This window comes from Indicator indicator, chromosome 18, assembly GCF_027791375.1.
Source record: "Indicator indicator isolate 239-I01 chromosome 18, UM_Iind_1.1, whole genome shotgun sequence".
Lineage (NCBI taxonomy): Eukaryota > Metazoa > Chordata > Aves > Piciformes > Indicatoridae > Indicator > Indicator indicator.
Window position 1 is genome coordinate 18,010,213 of NC_072027.1, and position 15,972 is coordinate 18,026,184.

Below are 15,972 nucleotides of genomic sequence, written 5' to 3' on the forward strand. Positions count from 1 at the left end.
ATGCAAACAAACACTGGCTGAAGGCAACTCATTTAAGTTGCAAGCTTCAGTGCACCTTCTGAATTCCAACCACTTAGAAAATTCCAATGCAGTGTCACAAAACCCCCCCAAACCTTTTCTTTCATCAAATGGTTACAAATACAAACTCTGAAGCACCTCTGATGCAACTGCACTGAAGCAAGCTGATCAAAGAATCATAGAATCAGATTTGTTTTGGTTGGAAAAACTCTCCAAGGTCATTGAGTCCAACCTTCAACCCAACACCACCATGGCCATTAAACCATGTCCCCAGACTTCTTGAACACCTCCAGGGATGCTGATTCCACCACTTCCCTGGGCAGCCTGTTCCAATCCCTGACCACTCCTCCAGCAAAGAAATTGTTCCTAATCACCAATCTAAACCTCCCCTGGTGGAATTTCAGGCCATTTCCTCTTGTTCCATCACTTGGCACTATGGAGAAAAGACCAACCCACACTTCACTCCAACCTCTTTTCAGGGAGTTGTAGAAAGCAATGAGGTCTCCCCTCAGCCTCCTTTTCTCCAGGCTGAACCACCCCCAGTTCCCTCAGTTGCTCCTCCACAGCCCTGTTCTCCAGACCCTTTTCCAGCTTTGTTGCCCTTCTCTGGACCTGCTCCAGCACCTCAACATCCTTCTTGCAGTGAGTGCCCCAGTACTGAAAACAGTGTTTGATCTGTGGCCTCACCAGTGCCCAATACAGGGGCGGAATCACTTTCCTACTCCTGCTGGCCACACTATTACTGATGCAGACAGGATGCTGTTGGCCTTCTTGGACACCAGAGAAAGCAGTGTTCTAAAACCTCACAAACCTTTTCTTTCATTTAAAGGTCACAAATACAAACTATGAAGCACCACCAATTCAACCCCACTGAAGCAAGCTGGTATCACCTGCTCCTTTCTGATCAAATAAATCTCAAACCCTCTGATCTAGTGAAGTCTAAGACAGTACCCTTGGTAATAGATTCTGTATCTGAGCTCTGAACTACTTCCAAAGCAGCTACCTCGGATGTCAACAAGAAACAAACCCTCTTTCCAAGCTCCTCGCCCACCACTGCCAGGCCTCAGCAGAGGCCAGGGATAGCTTCTGCTGGTGGAAGCAGAGAGCGGTGTGGTCCCATCTGCTGGAGCGGGGATCCTACAGCCCTTTTCTACCACTGCAGGTGCAGGAGAGTTCCTGGAATCGGGAATGAGAGAGTCAGGATGAGCCACACAAGCAGCGTCACTCCCAGCGGGAAGCGCTGCCTGAGCTGGCCTTCAGCCCCGACCCCACATCCCTCAGCCCCGCCGCCACCCCGCCCTCACCGCCGTTTGCCTCGCCAGCAGCGGGGCCGCGCTGGCGCAGCGAGTCTGCGCAGCATCACGGCGGAGGCTCGGGAGCAGCGGCGACAGCGAGGTCAGCCACCACCCCTCGCTGCCGGGGAAGCCACCCTACCTCACCGTCCCCGCTCAGCCTGACAGCGCGGCACACACCGCCCACCATCTCCCATCGCACAACGCACGTCGGTTCCCACACCGAGGCCGCGGGGCCTCCGCTTCCCCTCAGCACTGGGCTCCTCGGGTCCTGTCAGCGACGGACCGAGGAAAGCAGGCAGTGGCCAAGAGCAGAGCCGAGCTGACAGCGCGGAGCGGCCGGGGCGGCACTCACCGGCATGGCGGCGGCGGCAGGCAGGGAGCGGCGGCAGGCGCGGGGAGCCGCCGGGCTGCACAACGGAACAATAACAGCACCGCGCCTGCGCCCGCCCCGGCCCCGCAGCCAATCCCCGCACGCTGCGGAGGCCGTGCAGCCAATGGTTGGGGAGGCAAAGGAGGGGCCTGCCCCGGCCCCTTGCTGCCATAGGAGCCAATGGCGAGGGGGCGGAGCGGCGGGGGGCGGGCGAGGCGCTGCCATGGGAACGGCGGCGAGTCGGGAGAAGCGCAGGGGGGATGCGGGGCGGGATCACCGTTTCCCGGGGCTTACGGAGCTAGGGGCGACGAGGTTCCGGGGGCTGACGGGCCTCTGTAGGGCTGACAAGGCTCCGGGGATTGACAGGCCTCCGTGGGGCTGACAAGGCTCTGGGGGTTCTGGCAGGGCACTGGACTTGGCGAGGCTCGGGGGACTGACAGAGCTCTGGGGCTTTGAAAGGACTTTTGGGGTCTGACAGGGCTCCAGTGATTCTGACAGGGCTCTGAGGCTCTGACAGGGTGCTGAGCCTGATGAGGCTCCAGTGGCTCTTACGCAGCTCCCAACGCAGTGGGAGACCCTCTCCAGTGGGTCTGACAGGGTTCTGAGGCTCTGACAGAGATCTGGGCCTAATGAGGCGCTGAGGGGAGTGACAGAGCTCTGGGGCTCTGACTGGGCTCCTGAGCTGACAGTGCTGCAGCCTCACCCTGTTCTCCACACCAGCAGTAAATCCATCTCCTTTTCCTCTTGCTCCTTCCTGCCCAGGAATTTCTGCACACCCAAGCCCTTCTGCTGGCAAGTTGCAGGGTGTTGTTCCAGTCCCACTCCTCCTCACAATGCCTTTGCTCTGGCTAGCAAGGCCTGGGATGCCAGAGCAAGGCCAGGAAACATCAAGCACAGAAACAAACCAAGGGCTGTCGGTCATTTGTGTTGCATTTTTTTGCCAGAGGGTTGTAGGCAGGAGCAGGAATGTGGACAGGATTGGTTTGGGGATTCCAGAAGGGTTTCTGATCTCAGCCACCAAACTCAGCAGGGTATCACAGGGCTGGGAACAGGCTGGTAATGACAGGACAGGGACAGCTGAACATCACAGATGATCCAGGAAGACAAATAACAAGGTGTTCAGCAAACACAGTCTCTGTGCTGTTTGTTTGTTGCCACAGCATTACTCAGAGCTCTGCTGCATGCAAAGGTTCGTAGGCTAATGGAGTAATTTAGCACCCAGCAAAACAAAATGTATAACCCAAAGGGCTGCTGAGGGAACAGGGAGCTGTGTGTGGGCAGACAAAGCTGAGGAACAAGAAAAGGTTTAACATAAAAAATATTGCAACCAGCTCCCGACACAAAACACTCTGTGAGAAAAACAAAGAGGAGCAGGAGCCAGGCTGAGAGTGGTTGTGAGAGGTGGAGCCCTTGGCTGGAGGCAAACACAGGGTGAAATGAGGGTGCTGGCAAAGGGGCCCAGCCCTGGCAGGGACAAGAGTGCCTATCACAGAATCACAAGAGTGGTTTGGGTGGGAAGGGACCTTTCAAGGTCATCCAATACAAATCCCCTGCAGTCAACATCTGCAACTAGAGCAGATTGCTCAGAGCCCCAGACTGACCTGGAATGGTTCCAGGGATGGGGCATCTACCACCTCTGGGCAACTTGGGACAGGGTTTCACCCGCCTTAGTGAATAACATGTTGTCCTTCTCTCCAGTTTCAATCTCCCTCTTTCACTTCAACCCACCACCCCTTGTCCTGTCACAGCAGGCCCTGCTCAAAAGTCTGTTCCCAGCTTTCTGATCAGCCTCTGGAAGCACTGAAAGGCCACCAGAAGGTATCCCTGGAGCCTTCTCTTCTCCAGGCTGAACAACCCCAACTCAGCCTGGCCTCACAGCAGAGGGCTTCCAGCCCTGCCAGCATTGCTGTGGCCTCCTCTGGCCCTGCTTCAAAAGGTCCCTGTCTGTGCTGAGGACTCCAGAGCTGCCCCAGCACTGCAGGGGGGGTGTCTCAGCACAGCAGAGGGGCAGAATCCCCTCCCTACCCCTGCTGCCCATGCTGCTGGGGATCAGCCCAGGACAGGCTGGCTCTGGGCTGGCAGCACTCAGTGCCAGCTCACGTCCAGCTTTGTACCCCCCAGCACCCCTAAGTCAGTCTCCTGAGGGCTGCTCTCCAGCTCTTCATCCCTTCAGCCTGTGTTGATACGAGGGGATGCCCTGACCCAGTGTCAGTACCTTGCTTTTGGGCTTGTTTGAACCTCAGGAGGTTCACACAGACCCAGTTCACCAGCTTGCCCACATCTCTCCAGAGAGATCCCAAGACCTGCACCACTCAGCTCCGTGTCAGACGCAGACTCACAGCGGTGTCTCGGTCCCACTGTCTATGCCATCGATGAAGCCACTGAACAGCACTGGTCCCAGCATGTCCCACACGCTCCGGGAAAACACAAGAAAAAGGCTCTGGGCACTTTCTGGGGCTTACCAAGTATTCCACCCTGATGCTGAGACCCTCAGCAGCGCCTCTGGGCGCTGAAGGAGTGACACAGACAGCCCCGGTCCCGGCGGTGGGGCCGGGCAGGACTCACCCCCATCCCCCGCCTCCCTCCGCCCTCCCCGGGCGGCTCCTGCGCGTAGCCGCCGCTGGCAGCGGCCGGCCGGGGCCAGCTCCCCCGGGCCAGCCCATCGCCGGTGCCGGGGCAGCGCCGGGCACCCGATGTCTCGGAGGTTCTGCTCCGGGACCCAGCATCTGCTCCCGGGGTTCTCCGGACGGGAGACCGGGACGTGAAACGCAGCTCAGGCGCTGGCGTTGCGGGAGCCGCTCGGGGTCGGTCACCAGTCGCGGGCCCTGCAGGGTGAGCTTTTAACGAATTCCTTTTTTCCTTCCCTAATTACAGAAGGATGAACTTTTCTGTGCATCACACTGGACAGATAATTTCACAGCTCTGTGGCAATGCTCCGGGCAGGCAGGCTGGGATGCTGTGACATCCAGGCTGGGAGGCTCTGAGATCCGGATTTGGGTGCTCTGACATCGAAGTTGGGATGCTCTGATATCCAGGCTGAGATCCTCTGACATCCAGGTTGAGATTCCCCAGCATCCACGTTGGGATCCAGTGGTAGCCAAAGTCCACAGTCATGCGTGGCTCTTGCTTACACACACAGAGCTCTCAGCTTTTGAAATCCCTTCTTCCCCCAGAGGATTCATGTCACTTTGGGGTGTTTCACAGAGCTGTGAAGGTAATGGTGTGAGCTGAGTGGATATAAAGCCCACATCCACTGCTCTTTGTGAAGAACAGCAGAAAATTTATGCCTAGTAATATCTTTTTTTGTTGTTGTTTCCTGATGTTAGAGACATCAGAATGCTCAGTTTCAGGCTGGGATGTTCCCACTGCTTGGTTGTCACATAATATTATGATTTCATGCTCAGGCTGGAGGGTGGCATTTGCAGGGTGGCTGTTGCAGCACCAGAGAAAGGTTCAACTGCTTTAAGGAAAACTTTTAACTGGGAATTAAGAAACCTCCTAAGAAGAGTCATCTGTGGGCTTTTGCAGGGAAAAAATAAACCTCTGTTTCCCAGAAACTTGAAACTGGGTGACAACAGGCTGCAGCTTAATATCAGGACATGCTGCTTGACCCAAGGTTACTCAAGCAAGCCCTTCCACAGTCCAGGAGGAGGGAAAAAAAGCTCCACTGCACTGTTGTGCAGCCATCTGACATGTTTTCTTTCATCATGAGCTTCCCCTCAGGGCAAAATGATTGCTCTGCCTGCAAACAAACAAGTCACAGGGCTGCTCCTGACTTAGTTCTCAGCATTGGAAGGGCACCATGAGAGGATACCCTAGTACAAAAAGCTGGGATGTTGCTTTATAAGTATTTTTCTTGGTTTTGACAGAGGCTCTCGGCAGGGAAACTGAGAGAGTAATGAAGTGCCCTGGACCTCCAGAGAGCTCCAGACTTGACTCCTTCCTGGAAAATGCCTTAGCCAGAGAGGCTAGGATTTGGAAAGTGCCTATTTTCCAGGATCTCACCCTGAAGGTATCCTTCCTTGTCCTTTTGGAAATCCCTAAGGAACTCTGCAGTGCTGGTCCTGCCACCTAATCCACCTGAAAGCCAAAGTCATCGCACATGGATTAAGGCTGAGGAATGGAGGGGGAGAAGGGTCTATATTTGCCCCATCTTACTGATGCTTTGCATTTTGGTTGGACTCAGGCAGTTTGGGGAAGTGTGGTGGAGGAGGAGGTAAGAGCAGGCAACAGTAAAGCCATAAACATGTCACTAGAGTTAACTGATCTCAAGCCTATCTCTGGGGCCCATCTACTCAGATGGGAGAAGAGGGAATTCACTGAGACCTGGCAGAAACCCAGCCTCATTCCTGGCTGCTAAAGTGACCTGGTATGCTCCTACAAGCTACTACACTTGATGGCTTCTGTGTGCAATGGAAACAGGCTCAGTGGTTTCTGTGAAGTGCATCAGATCCATGGCAGAATGCACAAAAGAGTGGCATTGGAATGACAGACAGTGAAGTCCTTCCTCTCACCCATATGAACTTTCAAATAAGATATATTTAGGTTGGATATCAGGAACAAGTCCTTTCCTGAAAGAGTGGTCAGGCATTGGTACAGGCTGCCCAGAGAGGTGCATCCCCCAAGGCACAGTGTGACTTTGTTCTTTCTTATACGATCATGGAATCCATAGAATTATAAAAGCATTAAGGTTGGAAAAGGCCTCTAAGATCATCCAGTCCAACCATCAACCCAACACCACCATGACCACACCCCGAAGTGCCATGGCCATTTCTTGAACACCTTCAGGGATGGTGACTCCACTGCCACCCTGGGCAGCCTGTTCCAACTCCAGCCCCTTGTAAGCATAGCTAGAGCCTGGCTGGGTGGGCAACACAAAAGAGTGCTGCAAACTTCTCACTCTGTAGGCACAGCTGAGGACTTGCTCCATCTGAAGCCTCCAGCCATCTGAAACGTTCACTAGAGCACTTAGAACTCCAGCCTTCCTTTGGAGATACCTTAACAAAATCATCAAAGCACCAACTGTGTTTTACTTCCAGCTGTCTCTCCCCCTCAGGGCACGGACATCTCTCTGTGGTGCTACAAGAAAGCAGTGCTGTGGATTGCAGAGACAAGCTCCCAGTTCCAGTTTCACCCTGAGACGTTTGCCTTGGCTGCCAGCATCTTTAACCGGATGCTGGCATCAGTGAAGGTAGAGACCCTCCCTCAGCTTACTCCTGCCTGTAAGGAGTAAGGAATCAGTTTATACTCAAAGCAGGCACCAGGTCTGTCCAACCCCCCTGCAGGCAGCAACAACTAGATCAGGCTGCCCAGGGCCACATCAAGTCTGATCTTGAATGACTCCAGGGACAGGGCCTCAACCACATCCCTTGGGCAACTTGTTCCAGCGTTCACCACCTTTGCTGTGAAGAACTTCCTCCTACTATCCAACCTAGGTCCACCCTGCTCCAGTTCCAAACCACTGCCCCATGCCCTATCACCACAGGCCCTTCTAAACAGTCCCTCCCCAGCCTTCCTGTTGGTCCCCTGCAGATATTGAAATGCAGCTCTAAGGTCTCCCTGGAGCCTTCTCTTCCCCATGCTGAACAGCCCCATCTCTCCCAGCCTGCTTTATAGGACAGGTGCTCCAGCTCTCTGATCATCTTTGTGGCCCTCCTCTGGGCCCTCTCTAGCAGGTCTATGTCTTTCTTCTGTTGGGGGCCCCATAGCTGGACCCAGTACCCACTAAAGCAGAGCAGAGGGGCAGAATCCACTCTCTCCATTTCTGCCCACACTGCTTTGGATGCAGCCCAGGCTGCCATTGCCCCTCTGGGCTGCAAGTGCCCATTGCTGGCTCCTGTCCAGCTTCTCATCCACCAGCACTTCCAAGTCTTTTTCTACAGGGCTGCTCTCAATCTCTTCATCCCCCAGCCTGGACTGATAATGGGGCTTGCCCCAACCTAGGTGCAGGACCTTGCACTTTGCCTTATTGAACCTCATGAGATTCTCCTCAACCCACTTCTCCAGCCTGTCCAGGTCCCTCTGGATGGCACCCATCCCATCCTTCAGCCTTATGACTTTAGGGAGCAGGCAGGGTCGTTGCAGGGGAAGGCATTAAAGCACATCCATATACAAATATATATACAAGAACTGGAGTGTTTGATGAGGCTCCACTGATCCCCAGTCCTCAGCAGAAGTGTTTGTGTGACTTGTAGTCCAGATGCTGTGCTAAGTACAAAGAACTCTTTCTCATCTGCTTGTCTCTGCTGAAGAGAAAACAATTGTATTATCACATTGAACAGTTTCACTTTGAAACCACTATTTGAGCCCAAACTGGGGCTGCAGCTTTTCCTGCCAGTGAAGCCACAGCAAAGGTTCTGCATGGAACTGAGCCTTGCATCTCTCAGTTCTGGTTTAGATCAATGGTGGCATTTAGCAACAGCGTGTTAATTAACAATGCTCAGCTAAGAGCAATCCCATTGCATTGTAAATACTGTGCCACTGCAGGCTAAAACCTGTGGGATACATGAATGCAAATTGCACTAAGAAGAGGATTTCTTTTGTTTCGCTTTGGATTCCTATTTCCAGCTTCAAATGAATCTTCCTGCAGCTAAATTAATTCATAAGCAGCTGTAAATGAAATGAAACTTGTGCTTCTGTCATGGAGTGACAATTATTCCCCCCCCCCCTCCCCCCAGACTGTTATCTTCTTTACTCACTCTTTTCTTCTTTCTCCCTTCAGGCCCAAATAAAACATCTTCAGTGCATTGCAATTTCCTGCCTTGTCCTTGCAGCAAAAACCAGTGAAGAAGATGAGGTCTGTATGCTTTAATTTCAAACACACTAAACACATCTCCTGCAGTCAGGTTGTTCACATTTCCAGGTCTTTCAACAACAATAATGGGGACATTTAGCTTGTTTACCCCAAATAGTCCTTTAGTCAGTCACATTTCCAGTCCTGTTTTGTCATTGCTTGACCTTTATAGCTGGAGGACTTGTGTTGGTTTGCTTGTGTAATTAAAGGAGTTTCCCTACTCCTGCCCTCCAAGAGTCTCCTCAGGACTACAATAAAGCTTAGTCTGGGGGTTACTTCTGTTGTGAGAGCTCCTGGAAGGGTAAGGCAGGTGAGCCAGAGCAGAAGTTCTTCAGAGCAGTTTGCTGGCAGTCCAAACTGGTTTCTGAACCTGGTGAGGAAATGACTCAGGTCTGCACCTCAAGGTGAGCATGTCAAATCAGCAACTACCCATGTGACATCACACAGCATAACCTCTTGTGGCAGAAATGCACTGACAGGCTTCTTCAGACAGCTACAAACATGAACCAAGAGCATTTCAGATGGCAGCTCTCCCCTTCATCCTGGTTTGAAAAGGAACAGGCAAGCTAACTGGAGTCAAACAGACATGTCTGAGCAGCCTCTGCTACAGTGAAATGCTCTTCACAGCCTCTCTCAGGATGCATCATGCTGTGGTTACTCTTCTGTTCCTCTCTGCTAAAAAGAAGCTGAGTCAATGACCACAGGAAGCAAGACAACCACAGAAGGTCCTGTAAAACAGGCCCACAGGAAGCCTCCTCCTTGTCAGAGGAGCAGAACTGCTAAGACTGCTAGCAGGGAACATGGCAGCATTGAGGAGGCTGATGGTGACCCAGGAGGCCTGTGGTGAGCCAGCATCATTCTTGCCTTGGGCTGGGTTCACAGCCAGCTGCCCTGAGGAGAGCATGGACCAGCCCTCACTTGGGATGGGAGTTACCTTGCAAAGAGGTCTCCTGCATTCTGCTTAGCACCTGGGATGCGAATAACCATGCCAGGTCCCTTCAGAGCACAGAGAAAGACAGAGAGCAGTGGGTAGGATGTTGGCTGCTTTATTATTTTCTGTGATTTATGGTTTGTTTTTTTTTTACAGGCAGTGCCATCGGTGGAGATGCTCGCAGTGCAGAGTGGTTGTAAATGCTCTCCAGCTGAGATCTTGAGAATGGAAAGAATTATACTAGATAAGCTTCACTGGGATCTTTACACAGCAACACCAATGGATTTCTTAAACATTGTAAGCACTACTTTTTTGGTGGATTTACTTCTCTTTAAAGAAACAGCTCCTTATCAAATCAGACTAGAAAACACAGATGCACACACACCCACACCCCACACACACATCCTCCCCAAACAACCTCTTCTAACCTATCTGCATTTTACAGAATCTTACAGGAACTTCTTTTTAAACTGATTTCTAACATTTTCTACTATTGAAAACATTTCATTTTGCTCAAAAAATAAAAAGAATTTACTCCCCATCTTCAGAGGAGAACTAAAATGGACATCAAAAAGACTCCCATGCTGCACAACTCTATGCAGTTGAGTTCCAAACAACCTGTTCTAACCCATCTGCACTTTAAAGAATCTTACAGTGATTAATTTTTTTCTTTCCTACTATTTAAATCCTTTTGTTTTGCTCAAAACCAAAATTTAATCCCATCTTTAGAGAACCTAAGTGGACATGCAAAAGATTCCCATAATGCACAAGTCTATGCAGCTGAATTCCAAACAACCCTTCCCAAACAACCTCTTCCAACCCATCTGCATTTTACAGAATCTTGCAGTGATTGCTTTGTAAATGGATTTTTTAACATTTTCTACTATTTAAAACCTTTCCTCTTGCTCACAAATAAAAAAAAGAATTTACTCCCCATCTTCAGAGGAGAACTAAAGTGGCCATTAAAAAGATTCCCATACTGCACAACTCTATGCAGTTGAGTTCCAAACAACCTCTTCCAGCCCACCTGCATTTTACAGAGTCTTGCAGCGATTGCTTTGCAAATGGATTTTTTAACACTTTCTACTATTTAAAACCTTTCATCTTGCTCAAAAATAAAAAGAATTTCCTCTCCATCTTCAGAGGAGGACTTAAAATGGACATCAAAAAGATTCCGCTAACTCACAACTCTGTGCTGTTTTTATTTAAATACACACTTGAAAAAATATTTCTAACTATCTCCATTCTATGAATACTGTACAGAGAAAGCTGTCAGAGTTTTGCTACATTTCACACACACAGCTTTAGTTGTTTTCTTCTTTTTTTTTTTTAATTTTTAATTCTTAACCCATTTTCCTTCTCATCCTGCTGATATTCCTCCTCGCTTTAGACAACCCCAACCTGGCACTTAGTTCATAGAATCATAGAACCGTCAGGGCTGGAAGGGACCTCAAGGATCATCTAATTCCAGCCCCCCTGCCATAGGCAGGGACACCTCACATTGTGGTTACTAAATACTTAATAGAAATGATTCAGTTTTGTCGTCAAGAAACAACCATGTACTAGTAAGGCAAAAATCAGGTGGTACAAATCCATCCTGGGATCCCTTTGTTTTTTTTTTTTTTTATGGGTATGTGCAAATATTTTGCCATCTTAGGCTGCTGATTGTGAAAACTGCCTGGCTTAGGTGCTTGTTTCCTCAGGAAATTCAAAGTGCAGTCATGACTCCTGGTTTTACTCTACTCACATCTGCTGGCCTGAATTGATTTCTCCTGGACAGCAATCTGGGTGATGTACAAACTGCAGAAGTTGTTAGGAAACACAGACCTTGTACATTCATAAGCTCAAAAAAAACACCCCCAACCAACCCCAAACCACCCCCCACCCCCCCAAAAAAAAACAGTTCAGTGGTTGGCAAGTACAAACACAAAACACAAAATAAGAAAGGGAGAAGGGAGGAAACCCTTTAGGTCTTCTGAGAGGAGATAAAATTAGTCTGTACTTCTGGTTGGGCAACACAGGGAAACATACAAAGTTCACTGACCTCTGCTTCTTTTTATAATATATTTATATATATATTTATATATATATATACTTTATCTTCTCTCCAGTTCCATGCCATGGTGATGTCCAACTGGCCCCAGCTACTAGCAGGGCTGCCTCAGAGGAATCCTTCTCGCCACGTTGCGTTCTTGACCAAACAGCTACAGCACTGTATGGCCTGCCACCAGCTAGTGCAGTTTAAGGGCTCCACGCTGGCTTTGGTGATCATCACCTTAGAGCTGGAGAGGCAGACTCCTGGTTGGTTTGCTGCTATGACTGATCTGCTAAAGAAAGCACAGGTAGGAATCAAAAGGGCCTGGGGTCACGAGCGCTGAGGCCAGGACAGCGAGGCGCTAAGGAAGCACACGTCTGGTTAGAACCAACACTGCGCTTCAGCTGCCTGCTGAGGAGCAACTGCACATGGTCTGCCTCAGGGCAGACCTGGCTACTGCTAAAGAGAGGGAATAAACCTGCAGTGAAGGGCTGGCACTGGGAAGAGGGCTGGCACTGGGAAGAGAGCTGGCACTGGGAAGAGGGCTGGCACTGGGAAGAGGGCTGGCACTGGGAAGAGGATTGGCACTAGGAAGAGGGCCGGGACTATGAAGAGGGCTGGGACTATGAAGAGGGCTGGGACTATGAAGAGGGCTGGGACTATGAGGAGAACTGGGACTATGAAGAGGGCTGGGACTATGAAGAGGACTGGGACTATGAGGAGAACTGGGACTATGAAGAGGGCTGGGACTATGAAGAGGGCTGGGACTACGAAGAGGGCTGGGACTACGAAGAGGGCTGGGACTATGAAGAGGGCTGGGACTACGAAGAGGGCTGGGACTATGAAGAGGGCTGGGACTACGAAGAGGGCTGGGACTATGAAGAGGGCTGGGACTACGAAGAGGGCTGGGACTACGAAGAGGGCTGGGACTACGAAGAGGGCTGGGACTACGAAGAGGGCTGGGACTATGAAGAGGGCTGGGACTATGAAGAGGACTGGGACTATGAAGAGGGCTGGGACTACGAAGAGGGCCGGGACTATGAAGAGGACTGGGACTATGAAGAGGGCTGGGACTATGAAGAGGGCTGGGACTATGAAGAGGGCCCTCCCTTTGACAGGGAAAGGAGGTTTCCAAATTGCTTTGGTAATGGTTTGGGTTGGAAGGGACCTTAAAGATCATCCAGTTCCAACCCCCCTGCCATGGGCAAGGACACTTCCTACCAGCCCAGGTTTTACAGGGCCTCATCCAGCCTGGGGGCTCCACACCTCCAGGCAGGGGGCATCCATGACCTCCCTGGGCAACCTGTTCCAGTGTGTCCCCACCCTTACTGGAAAGAATTTCTTACTTTCCTCCAGTCTAAATCTGCCCTGCTTGGCCCCAGATAGACCCCTACTTCCTCAGCAAGGAGAGATTCTACCTGGTCTAGTAGGAGGTGTCCCTGCCCATGGCAGGAGGGTTGGAATTAAAGGATCTTTAAGGTCCCTTCCAACTCAAGCCATTCTCTGAGTCCATGATACAATCCTATAATGGGAGTGGCTGAGAGCACCTAAAAACCTGCTGTGTCTCCAGCCTCCTACTGGACACAGTTCCATGGCTTTTAACATCTCATCAGTTTGGTTTCTGATGATCCACCAAGCTCTGCTGGACTTTTAAATCATGAAACACATGCCCTTCAAGAGAACACACCTAGAAGCCTGAAGACCCAAGCTGTCACCTTACCATCAACTCATTTTATGGTCATGAATAGTCTCATCTCCTGCTGTCCCTCCTGCTTGTTTCCACCTCCTAAATGTTCAAGAGGGACAGGGATCTAGTAGAGAGTGCCCAACAGAGGCTACAAGGTTGACAAAGCGACTGAACATCTGTCTGATGAGGAAAGGCTGAGAGCCCTGGGGCTGTTGAGCCTGGAGGAGAGCAGCCTGAGAGGGGATCTGATCAATGTTAACAAATATCTGTAAAATATCTAAGGGTAGGGGCAAGAAGAAGGAGCCAGGCTCTTTTCAGTGGTGTCCTGTGATAGGGGGAGGGCTAATGGTCACAAGCTGGAACCCAGGAGGTTCCACCTCAACATGAGGAAAAACTTTCCTGTGAGGGTGCTGGAGCCCTGCAGCAGGCTGCCCGGAGAGGTTGTGGAGTCTCCTTCTAAGGAGACTTCCAAAACCTGCCTGGATGCATTCCTGTGTGACCTGCCCTGGGTGATCCTGCTTTGGCAGGGGGGTTGGACTTGATCTCCAGAGGTCCCTTCCAACCCCTGCCATTCTATGGTTCTGTGAGTGCTTGCCCACCTTCTGTGTGGCAGCTCAGGAACTCCTGACATCCAGGCCAACACACATATTGCTGGCACATCTACTGCTGGCACATCAACCTGTCCCTGCCCTCCCCCCAGCCACAGTTACAGGAGCAGTGGCCAGGAGAGAGAGAGCAACTTACCATGACCTGACCAAGCTCTGCACCTTCCCTTGCAGGTTGACAGCACTGAATTCATCTACTGCAAAGAGCTGGTGGCCCAGGAGCTAACCTGCTTGCTGCCAGTCAATGCTGTTTACATTTTCTATCCCCTCAGCCAAGGCACCCAGGGCCACCCCAGGCCAAGGCTACCCCACCCCAACCCTTCTGGAGTGAGGAGTTCCCACCAGGTGAGGTGGAGGCTTGCTGTAAGCCAAGCAGCTTTAGCACCTTTCACTCCTCCTCCAGCCCCAGTTCCTGGTGCCACCATGGAGATGGATGAATTCTACAATGGGTTCAGACACCTCTACAGTGAGGAGGGGGCAGGGGGTGCTGGGAGGGTGAGCTCAGGGGGCTCATGCCCTCAGCTGAGGGCTGGAGAAGGCAGCTCCTCTTGTCCTCCTTTACAGCCACCTGAGAGGGGCTAGAGAAGAGCCAAGAGCAAAAGTGCTGCTGTGTTTTCAAGTGACAATGACAAAACCTTTCCCTTTTTGGTGTCCTTCCTCAGCAGCCTCTGCTACCTCCCCACCTCTGCTACACCCCCACCACCTAAACACAGAGAGCTGGGAAGAGGAGGGGCTTGGTCACAACCCTCCAGCTCAGGGATCAAGTTGGCAGAGGGCTACAAAATGCACCAGAAAGGACCAAATGTCTGAAGAGTTTGTTTTCAGTAGTTGTGATGGGCACATGGAGCCTGTCCCCCAGCCCACTCCAGTCTTCTCCTATTAGATCTGACTTGCCCCATAGAAGAGAGAGCAGGAGCTGCTTTTGGGGCAGGGGGAGCTCTGGCAGAGCAGCTCTCAGGTGAAACCAAGGGTTTGATTTCACAGTGAGAAAACTGAGAATCAAGCCTCCACTTTCTCTTAAAGCCTTAACCTGGAATCCAGGGGTCTGAGTTCTGTGCTCCTCTCTGGTTAAGCCACTAAAGACCCAATCCCAGTCCCTACAAGCTGGGGAATCTTGTCTGCCATCAGCATGGCCTTGGGGCCCTCACCAACCAGCATCTGCCATCTTTGGGGAGTTCATTAATTGTCTCTTACCAGGCTAGACAATGCAAAATGCCTTTAATTGCTCCCCCCCACCACATCAGTTGTTATTAACTGCTCAGCCCCACAGCAAAGCAGTTCTCCAAGCTACAAAGCTCAGCCTAAGCCTCTGTTGCAGTTTTTAAAGCCAGCCTTGCAGAGTCTCTTAAAATCAGTGTGTCCTTAGGGGTTGGTTTTAAACAAACAGGGCAGGTCTGCAGGTGATTTTTACCCTAGTTTGAAGGCACCATCCAGACAGCACCAGATGAGTAACACCACCACACCTGCAGGTCCTGTCACAGGACAGGGCTCCTGTCACAGGCTCAGTGCTGAGCAGGTGTCACATAATGACCTGGGACAAATAAATTTGGCACAGGGATGAGACAGGAGCAAGGAGAACCCTGTAACAGTGCAGGAAGAGAGTTTCTGGCCACCTTCCCCCCATGCTCACCACCTTACCTTGTAGGAGAGGAACCCCTGAACACAGAGCTGTGCAGGACTGGTGTCCTGAGCAGCTCTGTCCCTGAAGTGTTGCACTGGCACTGAGAACAGTGAGCTGGGTGCCATGCTTTCATCTCTCAGCCACAGAGAAAGCTGTGCCCAGGTGCTCCAGAAAGAAACCCTGAGTATCAGAGACCCAGGGAAGTGGCACCTGTGAGGAGATGGGACCTGGACCAGCAGTTAAGCCAAAGGAGGTCCCATGGGGCAAGTGCCACACACTGTGAATGCTGCAGCAGACAGCCCCTGCCCTGGCCAGGGGATGCTGCAATTCAGCACCCACCCTCAGACCAGAGGAGGTTCCTGAGGTGCCCACACAGCCAGGGGCCAGGCAGCAGCATGCCTGGGGTGTGGTACTTGTTCCTCCTGCCTGGGTACCACAGGGGAGCTCTGAATGCCATGAAAAGACTCTTCCCAGCACTGCACCTTCCTTTTGCAGCAGACTGTGGCCTGACAGCCTGACTTCCTGAGGGAGGCAAGTTGTCTTTTGGAGCTTTCATCAATAAAATGCAAGCTGAGTCTCTGTGTTCAGTGTGCTCCCTGAGGCCAGCCAAAAGCTGA

The 15,972-nt window shown here is 51.5% G+C and overlaps 1 protein-coding gene across 1 annotated transcript; it reads left to right on the top strand.

Moving 5' to 3' along the window:
* Positions 1–5,581: 5,581 nt before the first annotated feature.
* CCNI2 (cyclin I family member 2) lies at positions 5,582–14,763 on the top strand. The gene is made up of 7 exons (XM_054388962.1): positions 5,582–5,681; positions 6,717–6,874; positions 8,405–8,479; positions 9,564–9,704; positions 11,519–11,749; positions 13,909–14,079; positions 14,758–14,763. The coding sequence occupies exons 1-7, from the start codon at positions 5,582–5,584 to the stop codon at positions 14,761–14,763; spliced, it is 882 nt and encodes a 293-aa protein (XP_054244937.1).
* The last annotated feature ends 1,209 nt before the right edge of the window (positions 14,764–15,972 follow it).

Coding starts and splice junctions, on each gene's coding strand:
- CCNI2 (XM_054388962.1), top strand. CDS start 5,582: ATGAAGTGCCCTGGACCTCCAGAGAGCTCCAGACTTGACTCCTTCCTG. Junction 9,705..11,518: donor CAATGGATTTCTTAAACATT/GTAAGCACTACT, acceptor TCTTCTCTCCAG/TTCCATGCCATGGTGATGTC. Junction 11,750..13,908: donor ATCTGCTAAAGAAAGCACAG/GTAGGAATCAAA, acceptor CTTCCCTTGCAG/GTTGACAGCACTGAATTCAT.